Source organism: Fusarium solani, assembly GCF_023522795.1.
Source record: "Fusarium solani strain SB1 chromosome Unknown bctg00000011, whole genome shotgun sequence".
In the NCBI taxonomy this organism is placed as follows: Eukaryota; Fungi; Ascomycota; class Sordariomycetes; order Hypocreales; family Nectriaceae; genus Fusarium; species Fusarium solani.
In genome coordinates this window covers 2,152,717-2,179,332 of record NW_027072149.1, presented here as the reverse complement: position 1 = coordinate 2,179,332, position 26,616 = coordinate 2,152,717, and the positions used below count along the sequence as shown (strand labels likewise).

At 51.7% G+C, this 26,616-nt stretch overlaps 10 protein-coding genes across 10 annotated transcripts; 5 read left to right on the top strand and 5 right to left on the bottom strand.

Moving 5' to 3' along the window:
- Window positions 1-78: 78 nt before the first annotated feature.
- Window positions 79-858, top strand: MRS44_015824 (uncharacterized protein; the record flags this gene model as incomplete). Its single annotated transcript, XM_046270292.2, has 1 exon — window positions 79-858. One exon carries the CDS (start codon window positions 79-81, stop codon window positions 856-858), a length of 780 nt encoding a protein of 259 aa, XP_046130025.2.
- Window positions 859-942: 84 nt separating this feature from the next.
- On the bottom strand, window positions 943-4,850 carry MRS44_015823 (uncharacterized protein; the record flags this gene model as incomplete). Its single annotated transcript, XM_065619366.1, has 11 exons — window positions 943-1,537; window positions 1,593-2,301; window positions 3,029-3,308; window positions 3,359-3,388; window positions 3,439-3,492; window positions 3,571-3,682; window positions 3,749-3,871; window positions 3,916-4,344; window positions 4,390-4,516; window positions 4,566-4,676; window positions 4,727-4,850. The coding sequence occupies 11 exons, from the start codon at window positions 4,848-4,850 to the stop codon at window positions 943-945; spliced, it is 2,694 nt and encodes an 897-aa protein (XP_065475438.1).
- Window positions 4,851-5,783: 933 nt separating this feature from the next.
- Window positions 5,784-9,804, top strand: MRS44_015822 (uncharacterized protein; the record flags this gene model as incomplete). Its single annotated transcript, XM_065619365.1, has 5 exons — window positions 5,784-6,179; window positions 6,245-6,490; window positions 6,616-7,918; window positions 7,969-9,132; window positions 9,218-9,804. 5 exons carry the CDS (start codon window positions 5,784-5,786, stop codon window positions 9,802-9,804), a joined length of 3,696 nt encoding a protein of 1,231 aa, XP_065475437.1.
- Window positions 9,805-10,146: 342 nt separating this feature from the next.
- On the bottom strand, window positions 10,147-12,301 carry MRS44_015821 (uncharacterized protein; the record flags this gene model as incomplete). The annotated part of the gene is made up of 4 exons (XM_046271168.2): window positions 10,147-10,172; window positions 10,226-10,989; window positions 11,041-12,133; window positions 12,181-12,301. 4 exons carry the CDS (start codon window positions 12,299-12,301, stop codon window positions 10,147-10,149), a joined length of 2,004 nt encoding a protein of 667 aa, XP_046130029.2.
- A 370-nt stretch (window positions 12,302-12,671) lies between these two features.
- Window positions 12,672-14,421, top strand: MRS44_015820 (uncharacterized protein; the record flags this gene model as incomplete). The annotated part of the gene is made up of 4 exons (XM_065619364.1): window positions 12,672-12,706; window positions 12,759-12,846; window positions 12,901-13,323; window positions 13,369-14,421. 4 exons carry the CDS (start codon window positions 12,672-12,674, stop codon window positions 14,419-14,421), a joined length of 1,599 nt encoding a protein of 532 aa, XP_065475436.1.
- Window positions 14,422-14,948: 527 nt separating this feature from the next.
- MRS44_015819 (uncharacterized protein) lies at window positions 14,949-15,896 on the bottom strand (the record flags this gene model as incomplete). The annotated part of the gene is made up of 4 exons (XM_046276763.2): window positions 14,949-15,220; window positions 15,269-15,297; window positions 15,346-15,504; window positions 15,553-15,896. 4 exons carry the CDS (start codon window positions 15,894-15,896, stop codon window positions 14,949-14,951), a joined length of 804 nt encoding a protein of 267 aa, XP_046130031.2.
- Window positions 15,897-17,765: 1,869 nt separating this feature from the next.
- MRS44_015818 (uncharacterized protein) lies at window positions 17,766-20,101 on the bottom strand (the record flags this gene model as incomplete). The annotated part of the gene is made up of 2 exons (XM_046276764.2): window positions 17,766-19,909; window positions 20,008-20,101. The coding sequence occupies 2 exons, from the start codon at window positions 20,099-20,101 to the stop codon at window positions 17,766-17,768; spliced, it is 2,238 nt and encodes a 745-aa protein (XP_046130032.2).
- Window positions 20,102-20,880: 779 nt separating this feature from the next.
- Window positions 20,881-22,215, bottom strand: MRS44_015817 (uncharacterized protein; the record flags this gene model as incomplete). Its single annotated transcript, XM_065619363.1, has 4 exons — window positions 20,881-21,178; window positions 21,227-21,699; window positions 21,751-21,818; window positions 22,029-22,215. 4 exons carry the CDS (start codon window positions 22,213-22,215, stop codon window positions 20,881-20,883), a joined length of 1,026 nt encoding a protein of 341 aa, XP_065475435.1.
- A 903-nt stretch (window positions 22,216-23,118) lies between these two features.
- Window positions 23,119-24,389, top strand: MRS44_015816 (uncharacterized protein; the record flags this gene model as incomplete). The annotated part of the gene is made up of 2 exons (XM_046276765.2): window positions 23,119-23,376; window positions 23,424-24,389. The coding sequence occupies 2 exons, from the start codon at window positions 23,119-23,121 to the stop codon at window positions 24,387-24,389; spliced, it is 1,224 nt and encodes a 407-aa protein (XP_046130034.1).
- A 508-nt stretch (window positions 24,390-24,897) lies between these two features.
- MRS44_015815 (uncharacterized protein) lies at window positions 24,898-26,556 on the top strand (the record flags this gene model as incomplete). Its single annotated transcript, XM_046271167.2, has 1 exon — window positions 24,898-26,556. One exon carries the CDS (start codon window positions 24,898-24,900, stop codon window positions 26,554-26,556), a length of 1,659 nt encoding a protein of 552 aa, XP_046130035.2.
- Between the last annotated feature and the right edge of the window lie 60 nt (window positions 26,557-26,616).

Genomic DNA, 26,616 nt, shown 5'->3' with positions numbered 1-26,616 from the left:
CATATAACTCGATCAAGGCCACTCAATCATCTCAATAATTCACGGCGTCTTTCATCTCTCTGTTTTCTCTTATTCGTAATGGGCCAGCAATATTCCCATCCAAAGCCAGGCGCTAAACTGCAAGTCATTGGCGCCGGCCTCTCTCGCACCGGAACAGCCTCATTCAGTAAAGCGCTCGAAATCCTACTCGATGGCCCTGTGTATCACGGCGGCACACAATCCACCCTCGGTCCAGAAGCCGAGATCAAGACTTGGATCAAGGTTTTGAACCAGTGGCCGCCAAAAGATGAAGCTACAAGACGTGCCAATCTGGACCTCATCAAGAGTCGCACCGACGGGTTTGTCGCCATCACAGACTCACCAGGGTGCGGCCTCGTGTCGGAACTGATGACTCTCTATCCCGATGCCAAAGTAATCTGCACCGTCCGCGATGCAGACGCATGGCAGCGAAGCATGGAGGCCGTCGGCAACGCAGCGACGCAATGGTTCCTTCGCTTCGTCCTGTTCCCACTGCCAACAATGCGCTTCTTTGTCGACTACATCGATGCGCTGCGTCGGCAGTGGCTGATCATGTATGGCGAAAGGGAGCCAGTGACAAGTAAGGTCTACCACCAACAGATTGCCTGGCTCAAGGAGAATGTGCCACAGGACCGTCTTTTCTTTGTGGAGGTCAAGGAGGGCTGGGAGCCGTTGTGCAGAGCACTGGACCTTCCTGTCCCCAAAGATGTTCCTTTTCCGAGGATCAACGATAGCCAAGCGATAGAATCGTTCGCAAAGTGGCAGGTGAATAGAGGGTTGATGCGGTGGTTGGGAATCTTTGCTGTTATTGGTGCGAGTGCTTGGGCTGTTCTGAGGTGATCGCTCATTCCTGAAGGGGAGAGCTTTCGTGGCCTCGATGTATGTAGCGTCGCAGTAGAATTGTTCGGATATTCATCAGGCGTTTCATCCGTCCTCAACTCGAAATCCAGATAGAACGTTCTTCCGGAACCAGGGCACGTAGACATCCCTAGCCCATCGCGAAAGCTCTCGAATGCCAGCAACGACAGAGTACGTGTCCAGAATGCTCTGCGTGGTTCCAAACTGTCGCTCCGTCCATAGAACCGTCTTGTTGCCCTCGCGTGTCGAAAAGACAAAGTGCCAGCGATGTCCCTGTATGATGATTCCCGGGATAAGCCCCAGCTCCGAGAGTGCCGCGTCCGCCTTCTTTCTTCGTAGTATTTCCTCTTCAACCGATAGAGGGCGTGTCGTCAAGCCAACTACGGATTCAAGAAATGCCCATTGGGCTGTATGCCAAACTCCCATTTGCAACTGAGCCGCGTCGAGTTCCTTTCCCGGGCGCTTAGTCTCGATACTCAAGACGATGGGCGTCAGTTGCACGGGCGCAAAGTCGGTGTGGTTGACAGTCAATGTTGGGGTTCGGCGGCCGAGGGCTTGAAGTGCCGCAGTGTCGGCTTCGTCGTCAAGGTAGAGGCAAAAGTCGACCATCTTGGCTGTCGAGGAGTATGGGACGTATTTGCGATGGGGTCGGGCGGTGGTGCTAGAAACAGTCATTAGCCGAGTTACAGTGACAGTGGACATGATGCAATGCATACCAGGTTGAATAGTTGAATGGCCAGCCCTTACAAGTCCCCGGTTCCCTCAAGATGGCCTGTAAAAGACGGTGGTGTACCTCCACGTTCCAAGAGAACTCCTCATGACTCTTGTCGTGGCACTGTCGGGCGTGATCGCAGATGAGGGAGATCTCGTCCGGAGGAGGAACGCGCCCAGGTAGAGTATCCAGTTCACCTGCCTCTTTAAAAGCAAACCTCCAGAGTCGTGTATTTTGGCCCTGGACATGGGGGCTGCCGAGAATAGTCTCCTTCTGGGCCTCGGGGAGTATCTCGATGCCGCTTCCAATCTCTCGGATCACATTGAGCAAGTCTGCCGCAGCGGGAGGCGCGGTATCAATGTTGAGTTGGCGACACTCGAGTCCTTTCTCTTCGAGTCGCAGCCCTAGCATCTGCTTCTTGGGAGAGCTCGACCGCGAGGCGCCTTCGCTAGATTCGGACCACGACACAGAGCTCGCGCTCGAGGCGGGGGCGGGAAAGTCGGCGGCTCGCGGTGTACGGTTCGGGTCAGCGAGTTTGCGTCTCTTTGGCGTCTGACGTTCCATTGTGTCTGAAGTCTTGTTGGAGGCTGGTGGACTGGGCTCTTGCTGCCCGGCTTTTCGTTTGTTGGTGGGAGGGTCAAGCTTTCGCGGAGAGTCGCACACGTCGGGGATGGTGTCGAGCCAGGAAAGCAGGCGCTGGGTGTCGAACATGACTTTGGAGCAGTTTCAATAGGACGGCTGCCCTAAATCGTGAGTAGTGGTAGTCATGCAGGGCGTTTGGCATCGTGAATTTAGCATGGTAATGGATTTAGAGTTAGGATTGGAGTTAGGTTGGGAATGGTGGTTGATGCAGCAACGCACCGCCACGTGATGTCTCACCACAATGCACCGCCACGTCCCATATCCTGACACACAGCCTACTCGACAGGACTTCAAGAAACGCACCCTCACAGTGGAAAAAAAATAATGTATGGGAAAGAGGCTTGTTTTTTGTGAGTATATGTTTCTCTGTATCCCTTGAATCCTCTTTTTTAAGCTCCCCCAATATTGTACTTGGGTGATATATATGTGAGGCGGCACTTAAAGCCAATGACGTAGGCAGGCAGGTATGTAGGCTAGCGAGCAACTCGAGCATGTGTTCGGGGAAGGGTAACAAAACAGCTTGCCCCGAAAGCTGAGAAAGATCTGTCATTTAGGCTGGCCGGTTTGGATCGTGCCCACGCGCATTTCGCATACCTATTGCAGGGTTGATCGCGTGCTGGTGACCAGTGTCTTCTCCCTCCATGGAGAATCAGAGGTCCACATGATGCGGCACGTATTCAGTATCCGACTACAGAGTTAAAAGAAATGAGACAGAAAGCCAGTATCGAAAAGTTCAAGCCCATCTTTTATCGTCCGATCAATTCTCGCGTACTTGAACTAGTGCACAAGATTCACTACACCTCTGACTAGGGGTTCTCCTGATTGGCCTTAGTGACCCCCCAGCTTGAATCGCCTCTTGGCCCCCCTTGCGTTGCGCTTCAGCCACCTCTTCATCAAGGCCCAGAGATAGAATCTCAATTGCAGAAGCATGGAAGATGGCAGGCACCGAATCGTCATGGACATATGGCTGCTGACGTGCGGGCAGATGTGCCACAGCGCTGAGGTCAGGTTCCCAAATGTCGTCTTCGTTAGAGAGGCTGGCCAAGTCTGTGCTACTCTTGGCTGCAGCAGCCATTTTCTAGAGTTTGTCAGCGTCAAGGACACCATGAAAGACATGTCTGGGCTTACCCATTCCACGTAAGCGTTGCCAGCAGATCTCTTTGATTGAAGGTAGGATCGCTCAAGAGGAATAAGCCCTCACCAGGGACATGCATCGTTTGCTGGTTCTTAAGGCCCTCATCGAGATCGTTGAAAATGGCCTTCTTTAGATTTTCAAGCACACGTTTGACATGTTCAGTCATATTGTCAATACACTGCTTCCATCCTTGATACGGTCTTACCCGATCATAGTCTGTTAGTGTGTTGACTTTGATTTCAGGAATGATCTCGAGCCCTCCGTCGTTGACAGCTCTGAGAGTGAAGTTAATCTCCCAGTCGAAAGTGAAGTTCCATCTATACGCCAGTATCATTGTTAACTGCTCTCTGGTCGCTACGGTTGGTATTGTATCGCATACTTACTTATAATCGATGTAGGGCCATGCCCCACGACGTGTAAAATGTGAACCAAAAGTAACCACGTTTTCTGCCCCTGTATATTGAATACTTGGCCCTTGGAGTAGCTCATGTGCAATCGATTCCTCACTGCGATACGTATAAGCGTGTAAAGTGAGAAAAAGGAAAAAAACTTGCCTTCATCACGGTCTTGTCCAGCTCCCCTTTGCTGATCCCACTCCCAGTTGAATTCCAAAGAATCAAGGTCGTAATGCCTGGCCCACCGCCGAAACTCTGGTGGTATCATCCTGTCTCTCCTCGACGACCACCAGGGCTCCGCGTCTACCGCCTTTGCCAACTCATGACCTACACTGAAAGGACTGCCGAGCCGGAATACAAGATTAAGGGGATGACTGGCCACAATTTTCATGAACCAATCGTCCCAAAACTGCGTGCGTGATATGCAAAGAGTAGCAGGGTGAGCTCCTGTGTTGTCGATCAACCCGGTGCTTTGAAGTTCTGACATGGGAGGTATTTCCGAGTCGAGATGGCACCATGTCGCGGCACCGATTCCCGTTCCCTGATATGTCCCGAGCTGCATGTCATAGGCGGGAAATGACAGTCTTGCTAGAGGAGTAGTCTATTGACGGCTTGTTATGAGCGGATACCCAAAAACGTTGACCATATCGTCCCTGTGCTCTCGCCACGATGAATTAAGAAGCTCAGTCAGGGCAAGCGTGTCGTGTCGAGCGCACCCTTGCCCGTATTTAGACACTTCATGGTCATATTCAGTGCCTACGATAGTTAGTGGCCCTCACTAGATAGTGAGGTGGTGGATACTGACCGAGCTTGAACCTGAACTGACCCAGGTGGAACTTGTCGTGGTCATGAGACGCTACCGTTAACTTGCGCATGACGGTGTTGAACTTTCTCCCCGATGAGAGCTGCTCGATTTCTGCTTATATGTTAGAGAGGTAGTCACACTTGCAGACCTATCATTCCGACCAATTTCACATGGAAATGCCAGCTCCCATCCGTGCAGATCAAATTCTGACTCGGGAATGAGAGACGGTGCCTTGGCAAGTCCACGTTCGAACTTGAAGACGTAAAAGATCTTCTCTGGAGTCATTTTGATACTCGGAGGGAGTAAACGGGAATCGGAGATGGAAGACTTCCCCCGAGAGTACTCAAATGTATCCTTTTTCTTGTCTTTCCATGAGAGTTCGAGGTTTTTGTTAATGAGCCCGAGACTCTGGACCATCAACTGATGGAAGGGGTAGCATGAGTCTCCCATCGTAATGGACTGAATACAACGAGACGATGGATGAACTGGAGAACAGAAGGATTTTCGATGATGTCTGTCCCTGAGGTTCTCTATGGGTGCTTGATATATCCATAGGCGATGAAAACCGCGGGCATGTAACTGGCAGGGGTCATCCAATATTTCCACCCTATTCCCTCCCATTTTTTCAGCTCCCCACAAACAGCGGATTTTGGTATTGGCAGTCAGCGGGAGTGGCCCTATCAGCACTAGTTTATGACTGCGCCAAGCGACTGAGGCTCCAGAAGAGGAGCTCTAGTAATGGGCTGAACGGAAGCGAACCGGCTGGAACGGAGCCGTCCGTATATGTAGGTTGTTAGATAGAGCCAGTCCCTCGTCGTTTAATCAAGGAAAGTGGTCTGATAGCGACAGCGAAGCCCGTTGACTGGACCTTGGACTATTGTTCAGCGGATGTGAGGTTTCTATCAGTACCTCCTTAGAAATGCCGACAATTCGACATGATACGATGCATTGCTCAATCATGTGTCGCTACCAAACGGCGCTCTACGACGCACAGGGGCTGATGATGGAGCGTCTGATAGTCAAACATGTTGAGCTTTGTTTTCTCCTAGGTATGAATCATGAAATATGGTGCCTACAAAGATGGTCGGTTTATAAGTACGTGAGGAAATCCTACCAGTTTCTCCAATGCCTAACCAAGCAGCTTGCTCCCCCTCCCCTTTCTTTTCACTTCTGATTAACCTTTCTTTCTGAATCCTTCCTTTCTCCACTGCCGTCACCATGATTTTGATCAAACAAGATACCGAGTACATGCAGAATATTGTCTCTGCCAGTCCAATCGCCCCTGGCAAGCGCTTTTTCAGCTTCTCGGCGTCCAAAGACAACGTGGGCATCATCTCCCACGGAGACGATGGCAATCTCTATGCTGTCTTTGGTCAAAATGGAGAGGCCAAGTCCCTCAACCTGAAGGATATTTGGAAGCTTGATGATACTATCTCATGCTTCCAAGCGACCCAGTGTGATGGAAAGTTCTGGATCGCTGTGGCTACTGCTTCAAATTCGAAAAGTCACCTTCGTATCATCCATGATATCCAGCCTGATCAGGTTGGGACGTACAACCCCGCCCACATTATCGACTCCGACGAACCGCTTCCGGAGATCCATGATGTGCACTTGGTAGGTCGAGAGAACTATGTTGATTGAAGCTTATTCAGGTAACGGTATCTGATAATGCATGGTAGATCAACTTTACACGCACAGTCAACGGCCACACTTTTCCTCAGATCTATCTTGCCTTGCAGCCTTGGGACCGCATCACCAAGGAGGACCAGCTTGCGTACTGCAATATCTCCTCTGGAAGCGGGGGTAGACTCTCTGTCTCCCTCGACCGCACCCGGAAGCTGCTGGTAGCTAACCCGGAGCGCATCTTGGGCGTCCAGTTCGGGAGATTCGGCGACACAGAAGGTGCCTTTGCTCTCTACGAGACCGTAAGAAGCAAGAAGAAGCTGCAGTTTTGAAGCTTTGAGAAGTACCCTTTCACAACTGAGACCGATGCTAGTGATGGTAAGTCGTGCCGTGTCTTCTCCCCTGAATCCTCAACCTTGCTGACAAGACATGTGAAGGAGCAACATCAGTTGCTAGCTTTGAAGAGGGTGGAAGTACCTTCTTTGTTGTCGCTGGCGATGGCATCTCTCTCTATGATGAAGACGAATATACGGATGGTGATAGTGAGGGCATCCTTGTGACTTCAACCGCCAGGCAGAAGGTCAAGGCTGTTCATGCAGCCCAGCATGGTGAAGACGTTGCAATTTGGTATCAAACAAAAGACAACTCTGTCTACTACTTGAAGCATCAGGCCTCCAGCGGTCGCCTGGTCGACACGATGGCATCCTGCAACCCAGTCCGGCTTCTTGGTCCCATCGCCAATCGCTTCATGTCCCCAGTCTGTTGCAAGACTCCCAAAGGCGACAATCTCGTCAAGGTCCTGATGACTTCTGATGGGAACGGCAACATCTTTCAGAATTCTCAGGCGTCCGATAACTTGATGTGGGAGTCCCAACCGCTACATGCTTCTCGTGGTACCATCAACACTGAGCTCGAGACAATGACGATTCGTCTGCAACTGGAGGGAATCGAGCTAAGCAACGAGACGTCAAGAAACAACAAGGCGCCAAGGAACATTAGCCTCTTTATCGAATCATCGGCCTACATGCGCGTCATCCTCAACGGCCGTTTCGCGTCCCTGGACAAGACGGGTCAATGGTTTGAGGCCGACTCGACCGGCGTTGTCAACATCATTGTGCCTACGAGCGACCCGTCGAGTCACAATTTGTACGTCACGAAGGTTAGAGAACCAGGACGTAAAGAGCACAGTATCAATGAGTCCATCGTGAGACCGATAGACAAGATTCTTGACCGGCTGGCCAAGTACAAGATGGGACAACAGCTCAAAAACGCAAAGACTCCGGACGGGAAACCAATCATTACATCTGGGCAAATGACAGACAAGGAAGCCGATCAGGCTGTCCAGATATTCTCACAGCTCAGAAAAGCTCACGATGAGAATAAGAAGAAGGGGCTAAGGCTACGAGGTGTGTCGACCGCGACGGAAGATCCGGATCTTTCTACGGGCGTGCAAGTATTCAGGTTGGAAAGTGGCGACGGCGACGATGACGAGCAAGTCGAAGCTCTCGCGGCTCAAAATGATGTCTTCGAGAAAGACGAGGATATGGCGTTACTATTGAAGTACAGTCGGTTTGTGAGCGAGCTCGACAGCTCAGGCGACATGGGCCTGATGGGCTGGTTCCCATCCCCATGGGAAATCATTAAAAGGTTGGGGGAAAAGATCAAGGAGATTGCCAACAAGGTTGGGAACACTATCAAGAAGTGGGCAACAGAGTTGTGGCAAGTGGCTGGTAAGTCGAAACCCCAGGATGAGGAACAAGAAGGCTAACCCTCGCGACAGGAGGATTTTGGAAACTCGTCGTAAAGTGGGCAGGCCGCGCATGGGAGTTTGTCCTAGATACGGCCAAGGCCATCGGAAAGGCTCTCGTGTGGATCTTTGATCAGGTCAAGTTCGGCTTCAACGCCATCATCGAGCTTGTCGGCCTCATCGCCAACTGGGGCTTTGTCAAGGATTGGTCCAACTCAATCGGGGCCTTTGTCAACACCGGTCTCGACGTTGCTGACGACAAGATGGCCAATGCCATCCGTGAAATTCTTCCGGACTGCCTTAAAAAGGTAGAAGACGGATCCAAGCAGGCAGCAGAAGAGGGCCCCAAGCATCATGACGCCGCAAAGAAGTCATCCACACCCACCAATTCAGCCACCATCAGCCAAAACTGGGCCTTGGACCAGTTTCAACACGGTGGCGGTCTTGACTCTCTCAAGGGCGTTGGAAGCTCGCAAGGGCTGAACACGGCAAGCTCCAACCTGGATGGCATCTCACCCTTCCTGACTGAAGCCATCGACGAGATCAAGGTGGTCATCAGTGCGTTGGGAGATCTGGCCAAGACTCTTGGAAACGATATCTGGGATCTCATCAAAGGAAAACGCAGCTTTGAGACTTTCATGAAGCGAGTAGGCAAGGACATCGCCGACTTTGTCCTCGAGGCATTGCGAAAGATAGCAGCCCACATCATCGACAAGATCAGCCACGCCGCGCGGAGCTTTAAGAACTTACTCAACCGGAAGCTTTATCTTCCTATCTTTTCCTACCTATGGGAGAAGCTTACCGGAAAGGACCTCACCCTTCTCACTCTGGTCTCTCTGCTCGTCGGCTGGCCCGCGGCCGCTCTACACAGAGCCAGCCTGGGTGACAGGGCCATAGCACCCAAGTGGGAAGGCCACCTCAACAAAGGCAACTTTGAAGACCTGGTTCACAACAGGGTCCCCTGGGCTGACGCTGCCCGCACCGTCAAGCCCTTCTTTGAGAGTCTACAGCTTGCCACGTCGGTCCTGGATGCCATAACCAGCTTCTGGGACTATGCCTTTGGTGGTGTTGGTCTGGGCGCCTACTCGACAGAGATTGGTACCATCAACGGCGCGGTAGCGGCCATCAACATCCTTGTTAACCTACCTCTGCCCTCTGATCGTAGTGGCGTCCCTGGAATCCCTCACCACATTATAAGTTGACATTTTTTTATTGCGGCGTACAAGACACAGCTACTGACTTTTCAAGATTTCATATTTGAATGGCTCTACCACCGTGGTAGACTTGATCTTCAAGGTACTCAAGTGGAAAAAGGTGATGACACCCGCCATGGCCCGTCGTTTCTCAACTACATGGAAGGCCGCCGTGGGTCTCGTCATCTTTGGCAACGAGGTTTATGTCGAAAGCTGGCTCATCAAGCAGCACGGACGACTTGACCGCGTGTACATCGGTATCCAGCATGAGGTCTTCAAGCTCCTCGGCGCGGGCCTGAGCTCCGTGTCGGCATGGACGATGGATAATCAGCCCCAGGTTGCACTGGTTGTAGAAGTAGGCAAACTAGGATACACAGGCATCCGAACGGCTCTTCAGACCCTGCTGATTGCATACCGGAATGACGACGTCAACCTCACGGCCGTGAACGACGGCTCTGGTGTCCAGGTTATGGTGAAGGGCAGAGACGACCTAACGCAGTTGATGGTGATACCGGACCGCCAGTGGGTGGCGGATATTTCTGGGCCTGAGTTTGCAGACCTGGTACTCGGGGATGGCTTTTCAGAGAAGAAGCAACTAGAGTTTCCGATTCTGAGAACGGAGCTAGGATTCCCTATGCTGAAGAGAGAGGCTGAGGTGGAAGTTGCTGAGGACTAGGGGCTGTCTGTATTGTTGGGAGTACATGATGGGAGGTATTCCTGATGCTAACCCTTGGCAACCTGAACTCGCTCGATTCTTCCCGTACATAATAGGTATACATAGCTATCAAATGCTAATGAAAGATAACGACTAAACATGATAGCACGTGAATTCAACTTAGGAAATGGACTGCATAACCGCCCAGATAATCCCTCTCATTTTCTCTCAATACTCCAGACAAACTGATTCTTCATATACGAAAGCACGATCGACTTTCCATCAGGGTGAAACGCCATCGCCTTCGGATCCCACCCGTCAGCTAGACAGTTCAACGCTATGGTCCATCTATCCTGACTCCACTCATTCCTCTTCCACATGCACCAGCCCTGAAACTCATACGCAATGGCCAAGAAATTACCATCAGGCGAGAAACACATACGTCTGCACCAGTCCCAGGGCGCGTCGAGTTTTGCCACCCGCTGCATCTGCCCGTCGTGTCCCGTTGTCCAGATCTCGACGTGCTCTTTCCTGGGTCCCGAGCACGCGAGGGTGCGACCATCTGGGGCCCATGTCAGACTCTCGATCTTGCTTAAGTCTGAAGGTAGGACTTGTGTTTTGGTGAGAATTCCAGTGAGCGTGTTTAGGGCACATAAGATGACCTTGTCGCTCAACACCAAAGCTAGGCGTCCATCTGAACTAAAGGCCATGGACGCGGCGACACTGCCCCCAAGGTCATGTACGATCTTCTCTTCAACGCACTTCATGGGTAGCAAAGGAGTGTCAAACCCCTTCCAAACCTGAACCTTGCCGTCAAACATATTCGTAATCGATACCAGGTATTCGCCGTCTGGCGACGAGGCCATCATCCTGGCCTTCTGATCAAGTTTTTGCGTTTGACGAAACATGCCGGAGCCATTCAACTCGTAAATTTGGATACGTCGGTTCTCGGCAGATACCGCAAAGGTGCGGCCGTCTGGTCTCATGGTGACGGTGATTTGGCTGTACCCCTTTCGTTTCCACTTGCTCGTGCTCCAGCATTTGAACTCTTGCTTGATGTGATATTGCCCTTGCTCGTCGCAGCTGAAAACCGATATTCTTTTCTGGTTATGTCCGGCGATGAGCTTCTTCCCGTCAGGAGTAAAATCGAGCGTCCAGTGGGGGCTGAAGACCGTGCCCTGGCTTTGGGTGTGTTCAAAATACCAACTATCATCTTGTTAGTGACTGTCAAGCAGGTCCGGAGTGAGTAATGCCTACCTTGTTCCGGCTGGCTTTTGCTCTTCGGATAGAGATTCTTCTTTCTCAATGACGCATCCGTCAAATATAGGATCAAAAAGCGCACTCGATTCGAATCCGGATACAGATGGAGTCCGTGGTGGTGACTCAGCAGCACTGGGAGCTTGCGCCGGGCTCAGCTTCGCCGTCAGATCACGAATAGTCTTCTGCTGTTCAGCTGCCAGTTCCTTGTTTCGGAGCTTCTCCTCCTCGTGGCGCTTCTGCTCTAGTTGTCGTTGCCTCTCCTTCTCCCACAAGTCTGCATTCAGAGACTCAGTAGCGTCTCTCTGTTGCTCTAGCATCTCCCTCATCTTGGCCAGTCGCTCAGCGTGCAATTGCTCCATCGTGACCCTGAGTTTCTCCTGCTCAATGCGCATTCTTTCGACGGATTGCTTCATCTCCTCTTGTTGTTCTTGTAGAAGCTTGGTCATGGTCGTGTCACGCTCCTGAGTCGCCGTTTTGATGGCTTCGCGGACTTGGACAAGCTTATTCTCGAGAGACTCCTTCTCCTGAGCCCATTCCGCGTTGAGAATCTTTCCTGCGCCGGTTTGATCAAGAGTTTTGTGGTCGTCAGCCAGTTCGGTCTGTATAGCCAGCTTTATAACCTCGGGCTCAACATTCAGCTCCTGGGGTACGAACCGACTGAGGACATCCAATGCCGACTCTTTGTTGTTGTGGTGTCGGTGGACTCCTGCGCAATTCTTCTTCATATATCCCCAAAATTCCTCTGTCTCCTCCAATTCTTTCAGCCTCTGCTCAGCCGTGCTCTTCTCGACCAACTCCCACATGGTGGTAGTAAGAACGACCTTGTTCACCGCCCCGCGGCCACAGAGCTTCCGGAGGAGCCACATGTTCATTTTTCCTGTACCCTGCATCCGGATGTCGCTGATGCGATGAAAGTAAAGGATGCCGCTGAGGTAGATCTGCTCGGTGTAGGTCTTGCTGAGCCACCCCGAGATCTCTCCAAGAACGGCAGCATCTTGCCTGTTGGTGTCATCAAAACCTGGAGTGTCGACCAAATGAACCCTAACTCCAGGTCGGTAGGTGAAACTGTAGACCTCAACATTGCGTGTACCTGGTTGCGTATGAGAAGGTGATGGTCGCAACAGAGGCAATACTCACAGGATTGGAGGCCATTTCCGACAGTGGCTTTTTGCTCAGTGCAATGGGAAATAAATGTGCTTTTCCCAGAGCCAGTAACGCCCATAAGAGCAACCCAAACGTCCTTTGTTTCTCCCGCCATCGTTGCTGTCTCAACTGTCCCCTCTTCCTCAACCCATCAATCCACAGCCGGGTTCCGGACGCATTTGTGTGTCTGCCAAGGCAGACTCATCCAAGGTCTCGACCGCCAGCTGAAAGAGAGACAATGGCTGGATCGCCAATCATGGGGACGCCGTAGCGAGCACAGATCCAGGGGTTGCATTAGTGGCTGGACGTGATTCGTTCGAGATATCGCGAGCTGAGTGGCAATGAATAGACTATTTGGACGTTGCATCAGCCACGGCTTGTGACCAGCCTAGAACGCTCGGAAAATGCATTTATGTCCGTGGGTCCAGAGCTTAAACAGACGGCATGTTGGGTCTTGGACATTGTTGTAACGATCGTTTGACATGATGGAGTTGACGCCGCCAGAGTCGTTCATGCTAAGGTACGTGAACAAAGAAACAATAACTTCAAGCTACTTACTGATACTGTTGCAGCCCCAATGACGTGGTCATTGCCGTAATGGGCGTGACGGGCGCTGGGAAAAGCACATTCATCGGCAAAGTCACCGGTCAGGACGTCAAGGTTGGTCACAGCCTCGTCTCGCACACTGCAGCTGTCGGTGTCTTTCCTTATTAGCAAAGCCCCAGTCGCTGTGTCTATCTCGTCGACACGCCCGGTTTTGATGATACCACTCGCACCGATACCGAGGTGCTCAAAGACGTGGCCTTTTTCCTGTCGCAGATCTACAGAAAGGATGTTAAACTTGCTGGGATCGTCTATCTCCATCGCATCACCGATAATCGAGTTCGGGGATCGTCGATGAAGAATCTCAAGATGTTTCAGCAGCTCTGCGGCGATGAAGCCTTTGGGCATGTCCTCTTGGCGACTTCCATGTGGGACACACTCGATGAAGCCTCGAAAGACGTGGGCGATCAGCGGGAACAGGAACTCATGAGCAGAGCCGAGTTCTGGGGTACCATGTACAAGAGCGGCAGCCAAGTGGCTCGGTGGTTGGGCAACGAACGGTCTGCCCAGAGCATCGTCGGTAAGATCATCGAGGTGCACGACAAAGCGGGCGAGGCGGTGCTCAAGATCCAGCAATAGATGGTCAACGAAGACAAGGACCTCGATGAAACGGCAGCTGGTCGAGAGGTGCAGCGAGAAATCGCAGCTGCAAAGGCGCAATTACAAGAGGAGATCAAGGAGCTGCGCGAAATGCAAGAGGACATGATCAAGCAGTCCAACGAGAAGCTGGCCCAGGAGTTCGCATCACAGAGACAGGCAATTGAGAAGCAGCTCAAAGACGCCAATGAGGCTCAGGCGTCACTCAAAATATCGCTTGAGACTCTTCTCGAAGAAAAGACAGCCGAGTACGAAGAAATGCTCAAGCGAGCTCAAGAGGAACAGCGACGAATGGCCGAGGCTTTGAAGGAAAAAGAGGCCGACATTCGGAGAGCCCAACAGGAGAGAGCTGAGGACGAAAAGATGTTTCGCGAAGCTCAAGCACAGTACGCGGAAGAAGTCAAAGAGCTGGCTCGCAAGATCGAGCAACAGCAGCGAGAGGCCGAGAGGCAACAACGTGAAGCTGAGAGACAGCGACGCGAGTACGAGGAGAGGCAACGACGAATGGAGGAGGAACGCAAGAGAAAGAAAGAGGAGGAGAGACAGCGGCGACAACGCGAAGAAGAGCGCAAGAAAAAGGAAGAAGACGAAAGGAAGAGGCAGCAAGCCGAACAAGAACGCAGAGACAGAGAAATAGAAGAGAAGAAGCGCGAAATAGCGGAGAAGAAACGAATTCTAGAGGAGAAGACGCGGATCTTGGAGGAAAAGAAACGAGTCCTGGAAGAACAGCAGAAAGCCAAAGAAGCAGAAGAAAAGCAAAAACAACTCGAAGCAAAAATGCGAGCACTTCTTGAACAACAAGAAGAGATGAAGCGACAGCAGCAGGAGGAACAAGAGGCGGCGCTTTGGAGACAGAGGGCGGCAGAGGCTCAGATGGAGAGCCAGAGGGCGAGGAAGCAGTCGCAGAAGCAGGCCATGGGATTGTTTGGCGTCGTCGCGGGTGTTGGGACGGCGGCTTTGGGGGTCTTGACTGTTAATCCGGGGTTGGTTTCTGTGGGAGCTGCTTGGGCTAGCAACTCGGCGAATAACATGTAGCTCGCGTAGAGGGGATGTAGTCGTTTATCGTGTATGCATCACGGGCTTCAAACTGCCCATGTCTTCTCGGCCGGACGGACGCCATCTCCACCACATCATGTCCATCCCAGATCCTGCATGTCGATCATCCAACCCTCTCCGCTGTCGTACGAGCTCGGTTCACCCTGTGGCGCTACAAGAATGGCCTGACATTTCGAGACCGCAAGATGGGCAAGTGGAACAATCAGCCTCAGCTGTGCATATGGTGTCATTAACGCGTTGAATTAGATTTTTCATATAGCTATTTTGTTTCCCCCTAGACTTGTTCCCACATCCTCATAGACGGCTTTGAAGACTGTGATGGATTCCGAGGCAATGAAGACGACGGTAGACTCTGTAGATAGAAATCTCCCCTGTGCGCGACGCTCGCTGTTCCCGCAGTTCGGTCGTCGTGTTGTCGTTGGAGGTCTTTTAGGAGGGCGTAGAAGAATGGCGTGTTTGCCACGACACACGCGCATAATATCTCGATGGAAGCCCACTGTTGGCGGTCAGAAGAGGTCCGATAGCGGAGGATAGAGTCTAACCTTGGAGCGTGATTGTTGAGATACGGATTCGTTGAGGATGAGAGGGAGGCGGAGGATGGTGATGGCGACGACGACGGCGCCCACGCTAAAGAGAAAGCCGAGTTGGAGTTTGGCTTTGAGATCGAGACGGAGATGTTGGAGGATTGGAAAGGGGAGGATGATTAATGCGACGTCGGATATGATGTTACAGACGGCCATGAGGATGAGGTTTACGAGAGCGCGTTGGCATTTTATTTCTGCGACAGAGGTCAGTAGTTGAAGTTGATGTCATTCGATCGTCATACTGGTATCGTCAGAGTGAAGTTTCCACATTCTATCCTTGTCAGTTGAAGCTTCAGCAATCGGAGTTGAAGACACATACAATGATAGTGGGTGACATTCCGTCAAGGTGGTGACCAACACAGCAATAAACGTCAGGGCAATAAACGCCCAGAGGGTATTCGCAACAGCCTTTCCCCATCGAAAGACTCCAACAAAGCGCGTGTAAAATGCAAGCAGGCCAAGCTTAAGACACCATAAACTACTGCAAGTCAGCACAGCCTCCGTTCCTGCAGATCATCCTACATACAACAACGCATAACATATCCGACCGGGTATCAAGAGTTTGTGCGACAGTATTCTGTCGTGGTTGAGCTGGTCGACGCTGACGCCCTGAGCAAGGGCCTCGGCTTCGGTGGCGGGCTCGTAGGTGTGGCTGTGATTGAGGACGAAGGAGAGCGAGATGCAGGTGGATCGACCGATCAGAGGGAGGATGGCGATGGTCATGTAAAAGTCGTCGATGCGCCAGGTTCGGTGGCAGGTCGGGTGCAGCTTGCAGCGGAACAGCACGCGGTAGGCGAGGCGCGCGATGATGAGGGCGGCGCACACGCTTGCCGTCGTGATGTCGAGGGCGACGTCGGAGGACAATGCCATGCCTCGTCGAGTCGGGGTAAGGTCATTGTGCGGGAGGAGGAGTTGAGTGTGGACGAGATGACGACGGGCAGATGCTGCTCCTTGCTCGGTTCGGCCCCAGCATTATATGCCGCGGCGGGGGAAGAAAATGAGGAAAAAACTGGACTACTGATCCCTCGGGTAAGAGGTGAGAGAGACTGGGGAGTGCTATTGTCTTGGCGAGCTGGGGAAGCGAAGGGCGAGGGTTTTCGTGGGTCCCCAGATGGCATCATGACTCGGTCGAAAGGCCGGGGGAGCCAATCACGTCTCGGCAGTGTCACCAAGGGTGTGCTCCGGACGTACCGGGGGCTGGGGACAATCCCTGCAAGACAAATTAGCAGATCCTTCCAAGGGGAAGCCGTTCTGGTCAACGGGGAGCAGCCACATCGGTTGGAACATGCAGAAGGGTTCGAACCGTTAAGACGTGGAAGAGTTCCATTGAAGCTTCCACGAGCACATCATTCCCATCTTGCAGGTAAACTCTGACTCCCTTAAGCTCCTCGCCTCGGCCCAGAGCAAGACATGCATGAGCGTCTGTGCGGGTGGCCACTTGATCGCCGCCACTTCGCAGGGATTCCATTTTGGTGTCTTCAACGGCCCTCAACGGCGCCATTTCCTCTTCTCCACCTTTTCGCTCCCAAAGAACCGGTCAAAGCTGGAGACAGCGTTACCCTGAATTACCTCTCAGATCTGATAAAACAAGTGCGCAATCTTGAGCAAGATCGCCCATGGCAAGAGACAAGTGGTGCATCCCCAGATCTCGATATCTCGCCCCCGTTCTCCTGCTGATCTGGCAGCTGGTGCCCTTGTCCCTCGTATTACGTTATAGCCAAGGTACGGCCTAACAAATCCACCAAGGAGGGTCAGGTCCGTGAGGTGTCCAAACTCTGTTTGGACGCTGTAGAAATTGCGGTCCTTTTGTTGATTGCCCAGATTTTCTGCGCGTGCATTTCGGTCAGTCATTAGGGCAAGGCTAATGTTTTTATCCCGTCTGCATAACTTAATGCTGTAATTGCGATCGCGGAGGCCAAACACCGTTTATCAAAGCGTAGCTGTTCCCGATTATTCCCACAATTGTCAATGTGACAGGTCTCAGGCCAATTTCGGTTTTACGAACCACTCTTGGATCATTATGCTATCAGGTTAGGGGTATCCATGTGAATCAAAGGCTTCAGGCTCACTGTTACCCATCGTCAGGAGTGTCTCTCTCGCTGACTCTCTCATCCTCCTTGGTTCGACAATGCCCGTTCCCCTCACGAGATGGTAATGTGGCTGTTCCACGAACTCTGGGCATTGGAAGGTCGGCAGTTAATTCGGTAAGCCTCTCCTGTGTAAAAAGCCGCAGGGGCAGTCATCAAGCACTCTCGCGTCGGACCTTTGACAACTTCGGCTGTCAGGCGGAGACATCTTTACCCCAGCATTGTGACCCCATTTCTCAGACATCCTTGTCCTTGACCTAGATGACCCCATGATTTGTGACAAGTGCGATCAAACAAGCTGACATCCATGTGATGCCGTCTCATTGGGAATGTGTGCGTCTACCCCATACCCTAGAGGATAAAGGATGGCACTCATATTCGAGAGCTGAAAGATTAGGGATAAGAAACCCTTTGATTGGAACTTGAAAGACGAAAAACTATGCGTTATTTTGTACTATTCATCTTTGGAGAACTCTGGAAAACATCTCAAGGGAGTTGCATGGTCGCTGGTCTCTTGAAACTGCTGACCCACGCATCCACGAGGAGTGGACAACAAACAAACGGCAAACTCAATTTTAAACTCCCTTACCAATGCAAGATCCCGCTAACAATAGGCCGGTGCTACATAATCTTAACGGGACCTCAGGAAAGTCTAGACCAACTCGATCCAAGTCTCCTTGTACCTCTCGTCACCAACTACTTCCCCATGCATGAGATCTTGAACATAGCACTCGCCCACAAGCGTATACCCCTGCTTACCCTCACATGGTCGAATAACAAACGGCACAGCTGTACCATATATGATAGAGACCATATCCCCAGGCCATGTATCTATCGGTCCGACGCCTCGCATGTCTGACCCAGTCGAGAAGAGACATCTCCCGACACAGGCCGTTGTTACCGCATCTAAGAAAAGAGGACCATTCCCTTCTGTAGCTAGCCCTTCTAACTCGGACATCGTGATAGAATCTCCCACTAGAGAAATACTCGCACTATCACTCTGGTCTCTAGAGTTGTTCCCACTATTGGATCCAAAGGCATCTGGCTCTAGCGCCCACCAGAGCCATCCAGTAACGAGACAGTTTGCAAAGTCTGCAAGCATGCCAGCACGATCCGTGCTTGGCGTACCGTACCAGGTCTTGCCCGCCGTCAAGGTCAGAGCTAGCCTCTCCAAACTGTGTCGTGTGTGACTAGTTCGCACCAAGATGTCCTCAAGGCCTGGCGTTTGCTCCCAAGGCAATGATTGTTGCTGCTTGAAGCATTGAGAATTCCTCCAGACCTTGTGTTTCACATCATCAATGATGATCCCTCGGACTGTGAGTCGGTCGCCTTGGACGCCGTCTCGGATCTGAGCTGGCTTAGACAAACCGGCTGCAAAATCCGGAGGTGCGTCCAGAGGTGTCAGTGTCTGTGGTCCCTTGACATCCCATCTCGGGATCCATGAATCTTTAAAAGGGGCGACTCTGGCCGACCCAGCCTGGGATGAATAGCCGTGATCGTACGCGTAAACCTCATGTCCGGGGTGGTCAAAGATCTCGGTGTGATGAACATGAGATAAGATAGCCAGAGGATTCTTGGAGCTGGTCATCAGACACGCCACATTGCGGTAAACTTCTCCAAGAGGGATCGTGTAATCGGGTGTAATTAGCGAGTTGACACCATCCGTAGTGGCTAGACCGAGCAGTCCGAAGATCTTGTCTCGCTTCTCCTGGCACCCAAACTGTCGAGTCAATGTAAGAAGCTCGCAGAAGGAAAACTGAAGAGGTTCAAGGTAGTCTTGGGAACGTGATATCCTGTACATAAAGTACGCGTTCATCACACCGACGGGCACCTGTCGGTCTGACATTTTGCCTCTGCTAAAGTCCTTGGGCACGATGCGGTGCCAGTTCGTTCGGATGACTGCGGCAGCTAGACCAATCCACTGCCATGACATTTCGCATTTCCCCCAGAGTACCGTAGCTCGTTGCGCTAATGCGATTTCTTGGACTACCCAGAGACGCTGGAACCACCGTGTCTTGTAGAGGGCCAAGGCCTTGAGCCAGACTGGACTCTCTTGCGATAATGGCCCTTCACCATGAAACTCCTGAGCTAACCCTTGGATCCAATACCGGACATTGACCGGACGGTTGGTTGGCGTTGCCCACGTGGAAACAATGGAACAAATGCTGGCGAGGGCCCGTGAGGCTGTTGACTGTAGGGGATTGTCATCCTCATTTGGACCAAGCCAAACGAGAACTCTGAACGCGTTTCGAAAGATGTCACCCATCGCAGCGACCTGTTGACTTCTCTCGACGGGATTACTCTGGTCAATACATATGGCATCAGCCCACACCACGCACGTAGAATCTGGACGGCGTATTCGACGCAGAGCAAGATGCAAGTTGACGCCTATAGCCATCTCAACTCCGTTGCATTCGATCGTGGGGTACTCGACCCTCCAAGCACAGTCCGATTCTGCCCTCCAGCAGTAAGACAGCGCTTCGTAGGTGTCGTGGTTGTCGCCTAAAGAGCAGATGTGCAAGCGGCATCGGATTGGGGTATCGTCGGTGCCGGGAAGAATGGCAAGAAGACGGAATTGGCCCTCTTGATATAAACTTGAATATATTGATCCAGGAACGCCGAGGCCATCTGGAGCGACAACAAAGTGCCTAATTGATTCGCTTTCCTCTGACGGCGCATGATTATGCGCAACCTTGGGTTCGAACCCTTTTTCAAACCCATGATCGCGAGACATGAGCTCTCCCATGTCTCGATTCGAGATCAAGGGTCCCGTCGTGGATATAGAAAAGTTGTTTTCTATGAACAAGTGGTGAGACCACAGTATGGAAGATTGCTCTCGATTAAGACGCCAAAGGCATCAACGCGGTGGCAGAGGAGGCATGATCAAGACTTACGTTGAACCCCCAAAGAGAGGGTCTGGGCATATTGCAAATTAAACATCCGGTATTCTTCGGGCCCTGAGTCTGGAGTTTGCTGGTGGCCGGCCATCTTGGGTAGGGTTCATCTGGATCGTGGATCCAGATGTCGACGGAGCGAAGATGCTTGATGAGGGTGTTGGTTGATATATAGCCTCTGCTTACTCCATTTATGCCTAACTAAATTGGGCATGCTGTGTTGGTTGCTTCGATGGAACCGTTTTTTGGCCCTGCAGGAGGATGCACCCTCTAATCCATGCATTACTTGTCATACGACGCTTGTTCCTTCTGGGTTTCTAAGCCAGCCACGGAGCGTCACTCTGCCATCTGTGTCCTGTCATAAATGCGGGCAGCCAATGGGATTGGTTTAGCGGTCATGTGGCTAAGAAGGATGCTGCCGAGACCCGGCTGTGCTCAAGGAGCTGAAAAAGTTGGTGATAAAAATAGATTGAGGCTTTGAAGGGGAGCGGTATAGATAGAGGACTAGAGGCTGGAACAATTGAGCCCAAAGAAAGAACGCAGAGAAGACGTGAAACTGGATATTTCTCAATGCAGCCACATCGCTCAGCCACTTAACTACGGGCTTGATGTTGGAGGCTCCTGGAGCCCGTGAATGGGCGATGAGTCTGGTCGATAAATATCTGGATTTTATGTTCGAAGCGGCGTTGTAAGCACACGAGTTTAAGTAAAAAGCTATTAGTAGTTGTAAAATATTGCCCTTAGATGTGCAGAGCTGATTAATAAAAGACGAGGATGTGAAAGCCAACCTCAACCATACCCAATGTACCATACCCAAGTTTTCATACCATACATGACCATCATACCGCCAAAGCTAACGTACTCAACAAGCGTTTAACTTGTAGACTCGGACCTCCTCCGGCTCGAAAGGTTACTCTTTGGATTGGCCTGACCCCCGGCGACCAACCCCGCCTCATCGTGACCAAGGTCGTACACATCGGGTTGTGCTTCCTTGGCAACCTTTCCCGTTTCGACGTGGAAAGATCGAGTCATCATGATCTCTCCTCGTGAAAATTCGCCATGGGTGGAGTGGCTTTGGTTTCCGTAGTAGGGATACCCTTGGCGCCGAACCAGGAGAGCACTGATGGAGGGGAGGCATGCACAAATGAGTCCAATCCCGGCTTCCGCGTTTCTGTACATGTCAACGTAATGACTTGGAGCTGATGACAGTGGCACTTACCCAGATAAAATAACCTTTGTGAAGACAATAGTCTGGTTTGGTGATTTGCCCTCGTGCAGGATCATTGCGAGACGGTAGATGCTGAATGCGGTTGCCACACCTCCGGCACAAAGAATGCCAATAACTCGAAGCCTCTTTCTTTTAGACAATTGCAAAGACCAAGTAAGAGGAGTAGGCAACAGCAGAATGACCAAGTCACTGACGGTGCTAATTATGGCATCAGCAGTGATGATGGCACTCTGGTCTAGGCATTTGTCCGTCTCTCCTTTCCAGTATGCGCTGATGGGCCAGCAGATGAATATCTTGATGAGGACACCCGATACGTAGTATGCCACCAGCATACCGATGAAGACATAGATGCCGATCATTGTTTTCTTGTGGACAGATCCAAAGACTCGGATGATGATGGAGAGGAGGGCGAGTTTGACGGTCAAGGCCATGGGGGCGTAGAAGATGGTGGCGGCGTATCCGGACTGTGATGATAACTGTCAGAAGAATAATAAAAAATGGGCGTCCCGACTCACCCGAAAGAATATCTGTGCATGCTCTTTTCGTACTTCCCATTGATTGAGCCCACCGCCGTATGTCCCAGCTGATGTAGTGTAAGGATTGGACCAAAGCATCGGAACAAGATGTACTCACCAACACAGGCTGTTATACAATACCCAACCATCAGTACCTAACATCCGGTGAGTCCGAGACAATCAAGCCAAAAGGAGTTTCAGTGTCGTACGTAGGAAGAATATGTGAACCCTATCTGCTGTGAGCCCTCAACTGTAACAATGGCACTCAGATCACTCACAGTCATCACGAGTTGTGCCTCCTCCCATCACCTTGGACTTGGCGTAGAATCGAGTTGCAACAAAGGCAGACACAAACACGAGGGTCAAGGCCTGAGTGACGTAATTGCACGACTTGAGTACATCCTGGGGGTGCTCCAGATTCGGCACCACGCCCTCAGGCGGAGGCCCTGCACCTGGGAAACTCATATTGAACAAAATTAGGCCCTAAAAGACCGCTTTCAAAGAATGAAGGAAGGGTATCAAGATGAGCCACGGAAAATTTGGGAGCGGGAAACGCTGGGTCTTGAAGCCGAGGAGGAGCCCAGTTTTCTTTTCAACCGCGTTCCTGATCATCCGTCAAAAGCCTTTCTTCAGCCCGCAGGCTAATTTCGTGCAGCCTCGGGTTGCAGACGTAGCTCACAAGTCCTCGGCATAAATGTGGGTTTGATTTGCAGATCAAAAGCTCCATTATCTTGTTAGACTCTCCTGCTACAGGGAATTAGCCTGTTGGTAGCATCCCCAGTTATCGGTACGAATAGCCGAACGGCGCAGAAGCCCGCCAAGGTCCATCCGCATTGGCACGCTTCATCGGACTCTGCCCCTGACGCGATGTCCGTGTCCTGGGCCCGAAAACTTGGAACTTCCAAAAGCAATCACTTGCGTCGTGAGGAACCACAAGATCATCAGGAGAAAAGCTGGGTCGCTGGGGTTACATTTGGGATCCTGGACTAGCGTTTGATGAGGGTCTCTTCAAGCGCGGATTTGGATACCACCCCGAGAAAGGATCGACGTTTTGGTCCGGTGGAGCCGGGTAAGAAACGAAACAATGACCGCAGAATGGAGTTTCATGTGATGGGAAATGTTACTTAAAGGTGGTGTTGGTCGTCGTTGTTCAAGGGTGGTGAGATGAGATTTGGGGCGTACTGCATGTGATATCAGGGGTGGCTTCTTGGTATGCGATAAGCTCCCACTGTTCGGAGTTTTAAGAAATACGAACTGATTCCCATAGACTTTTTCCTTTTCCGAAATTCTTTAACTGTTTGAATCTGTCACCTCCAGCCCCTTGTCAGCGACTGACCATCTCCCCCACTCCTCAACAACTCGTTCACCATGGGAGACGCTCTCGACGTTGGCCCGGCCTCCAAGCTATTCCAGCCTCTGGACATTGCCAATGGCAAAATTCGACTCAAGCATAGAGTTATCTTGGCCCCTCTTACAAGAAACCGGGGCACCCCGCTGAACGCTAGCTCGACATCCGAAAACCCCAATCGAATCTGGGTCCCCAATGACTTAATGGTGGAATACTATACTCAGAGGACAACAGAGGGCGGCCTGATCATTTCTGAGGGTCTGCCCCCCTCGTTGGAGGTAACATTGATCCAGACATTGAGAGGATAAGTAGCTAACAGCAGCAGGGCAATGCTATGCCGGGTGTACCTGGCATCTTCCTTCCCGAGCAAGCCGATGGCTGGAAAAAGATCGTCGACGCAGTCCACGCTAAGGGAGGCTTCATATATGCCCAGCTTTGGCATTCAGGACGTGCCAACATCCCTCAATTGACGGGCACACCCATCGTTGCCCCATCTGCTGTCACTTGGGATGATCCCAACGAGACTTTTTCCTACCCAGCCCCTCATAGCACAGCACCAGTCAAGCTGGCGGACCACCCGCCGATTGAACTTACTGTCGATCATATCAAGAAGACCATCGATGACTACCGCAAGGCTGCCAAGACAGCTATGGACATTGGCTTTGATGGTGTCGAACTCCACGCAGGAAACGGATACCTGCCAGAGCAATTCTTGAGCACCAACATCAACAAGCGAACAGACGAGTACGGCGGCACAGCCGAGAAGCGATGCAAGTTTCCACTAGAGCTTATGGAGGAACTGGCTAAGACGGTTGGCCAGGAGAACTTGGCTATCCGATTGACTCCATTCGGTCTGTTTAACCAGGCCCGCAGTGAGCAACGAGTCGAGACCTGGGGTCACCTCTGCCGCGAGCTGAAGACACGTCTTCCAAACTTGTCATACGTTAGCTTCGTCGAGCCTCGATATGAACAAATCTTCTCTGAGGCAGAGAAGCAGGAGTTCTTGAACTCGTGGGGTCTGCCGACTGTCGATCTGTCTCTGTTCAGGTCCATCTTTGGCGACACGCCTTTCTTCTCCGCTGGTGGGTTTGATGATGGAAATTCCTGGGGTGTGCTTGAGAGTGGCAAGTATGACGGCCTATTGTATGGCCGCTATTTCATCAGTAATCCTGATCTGGTGGAGAGATTGCGAAACGGCTGGCCTCTTGCGCCTTACGACCGGTCGCGATTCTATGGACCGTTTGAGGACTCTACTATTGGATATACGGACTATCCTGCCTATAAAGCATAGGAGGACAGGTTGGGGTTAAGCGTTGTGCTGCGATAGGAGTTATTTATTTGTCTATCATACCATCATTCGACTGATTACGCAACCCATGCATCGAGACACCTGATATGTATGAACTATAACACCTTTATCACTGACGATTAGCACCAAACAGGAAGGTCAAAAAGCATCCGACAATCGGCAATTCACCACGGGATATACATCTAGTTCCGACGCCGAGGCATGGTAACTCTTCTATCAATGTAGCGGTCTTGGCGATGATACAATTCCCCACAAGTTCGTGCAAATAAGATGCGGATCCTTGCCTTCGGACCAAGTTTGGACATCGGCCCCGAGGAATTCCCTCAAAGAGAAGCGAGTCGGCGGTTTGCCGATCGCTAGTAGCGGGGGTCAACCTTGACCGACGGTGCTGGCGCAATTGGATACTTAAATGAGGATTGAGGTATATAGTTGGGACTATCTTCTTATTAAGCCATCGGTCGAACTGTTTGTGACGGTTGGGACAGGCACGATGAAGGTTTTGACGAATATCAGCGCGTTGCTGGCCTTTGGGCTAGGTCCTTCGCAGGTCACTGGGAAGCACTACAACCCTGTCAAGCTTGACGGATATGGCACCTTCTCAGGCACGGTCATCAACAGCACCTACTCCAAACAGAACCTCCCAGCACCTGTCGACGCCTGGCTCGGCATTAACTATGCGTCGCCACCTATTGGCAATAAGCGCTTCTCTCCAGTAGATGCGCCAGCCAAGTTTAGAGGAGTCAAGACCGCCGACACCTACGGAAAGGCGTGTATTCAAGATGCCTCTTCCCGGACTCCCCTCGAGACTCAAGACGAAGACTGCCTCAGCTTCAACGTCTATCGAACAAAGGGCGTCCCTCTGAGCAAGAAACTCCCCGTCCTCGTGTGGATCCACGGAGGTTCATTCTGCGTCGGCAGCTGGGCAAGTTTCGATGCTGCCGCATTCGTGGCTTCATCCAAAGAACCCATTGTCGTCGTCAACTTCCACTACCGTCTCAACTCTCTCGGATTCCTGCCCTCTGAGCTTTTCGAGGATGAAGGTCTGCTGAACCTTGGAATCCGAGATCAAAACTATTTCCTGCAGTTTGTCCAAAAGTACATTGGTTCTTTTGGAGGCGATCGCAAGGCTGTCACTATTGGTGGCCGATCTGCTGGTGGCCACTCTGTGGGAATTCACTACTTCCACAACTACGGCAAAGACTCCAAGCCCTTGTTCGCCCGGGCGATTCATCAGTCTGGCTCTGTTACCTCGAGGGCGTTCCCCAACGCAAGCTATCCCCTCTACAAGCGTCAATACGCCGAGTACCTGTCTTTTCTGGGCTGCGACAAAGCCAAGACAAACAAGGCCACCCTCCGATGTCTTCGAAAGGCAGACATCAACGACATTCGAAATATTAGCACCAAGATTTACAATGACTACGACCCTGTCCTGACTTGGCCTTTCCAGCCTGTGCATGGAGGGCCCTTGTTCGAGAAGCCCGGTTCACAATCGGGCTACGACGGCACCTTCTTCCATGTCCCGACCATTTCATCGACCACCACTGACGAGGGAAAGTTTTACACTCCTGGAAACTTGGAGACCAACCAGGAGTTTCTGGATTATCTGTACAACATCTCGCCAGCTCTGACAGAGGAAGACCTGGCCGATATCGCTTCTCTATACCCCGATCCAGCAACAGACCCAACTTCGCCATTCGCAAACTCGCCAAACAGCACCCAGTACAATCGTATTTCCGCTGCTTGGAGTGATTACGCCTACATCTGCCCTGGCCAAGAAACCACCTACCGAACATCCACGGCCGGCGTGCCAACCTGGAAAGTTCGTTTCAACACTAGGAACAAGGTTCCAGACTGGCAGGGCATTCCTCACACCTCTGACACGGCGTATACCTGGAACGAGCCCACGACCGAGTTTCCTGAGATCAACCACATCTACCACGCCTACCTGGCTAGCTTTGTCGCGTCGGGAGATCCCAACCGTCATAGGTATCCCGGTAGCCCGAAGTGGCCCTCGTATCAGGGTGGAGATGAGTCGCCGAAGCAACTGGTTGTGCAGCCCCAGAACACAAAGGTTGAGGAGGATTCGATTCGAAAGGAGGCTTGCTTGTTCTGGAGAGATCCCGAAAGGGCCCCTCGGCTGAACAAGTAGTTTATTACGAAAAGACGTATGTAGTTCTAAGCAAATCGCAAAGATACTATGAATGATTTC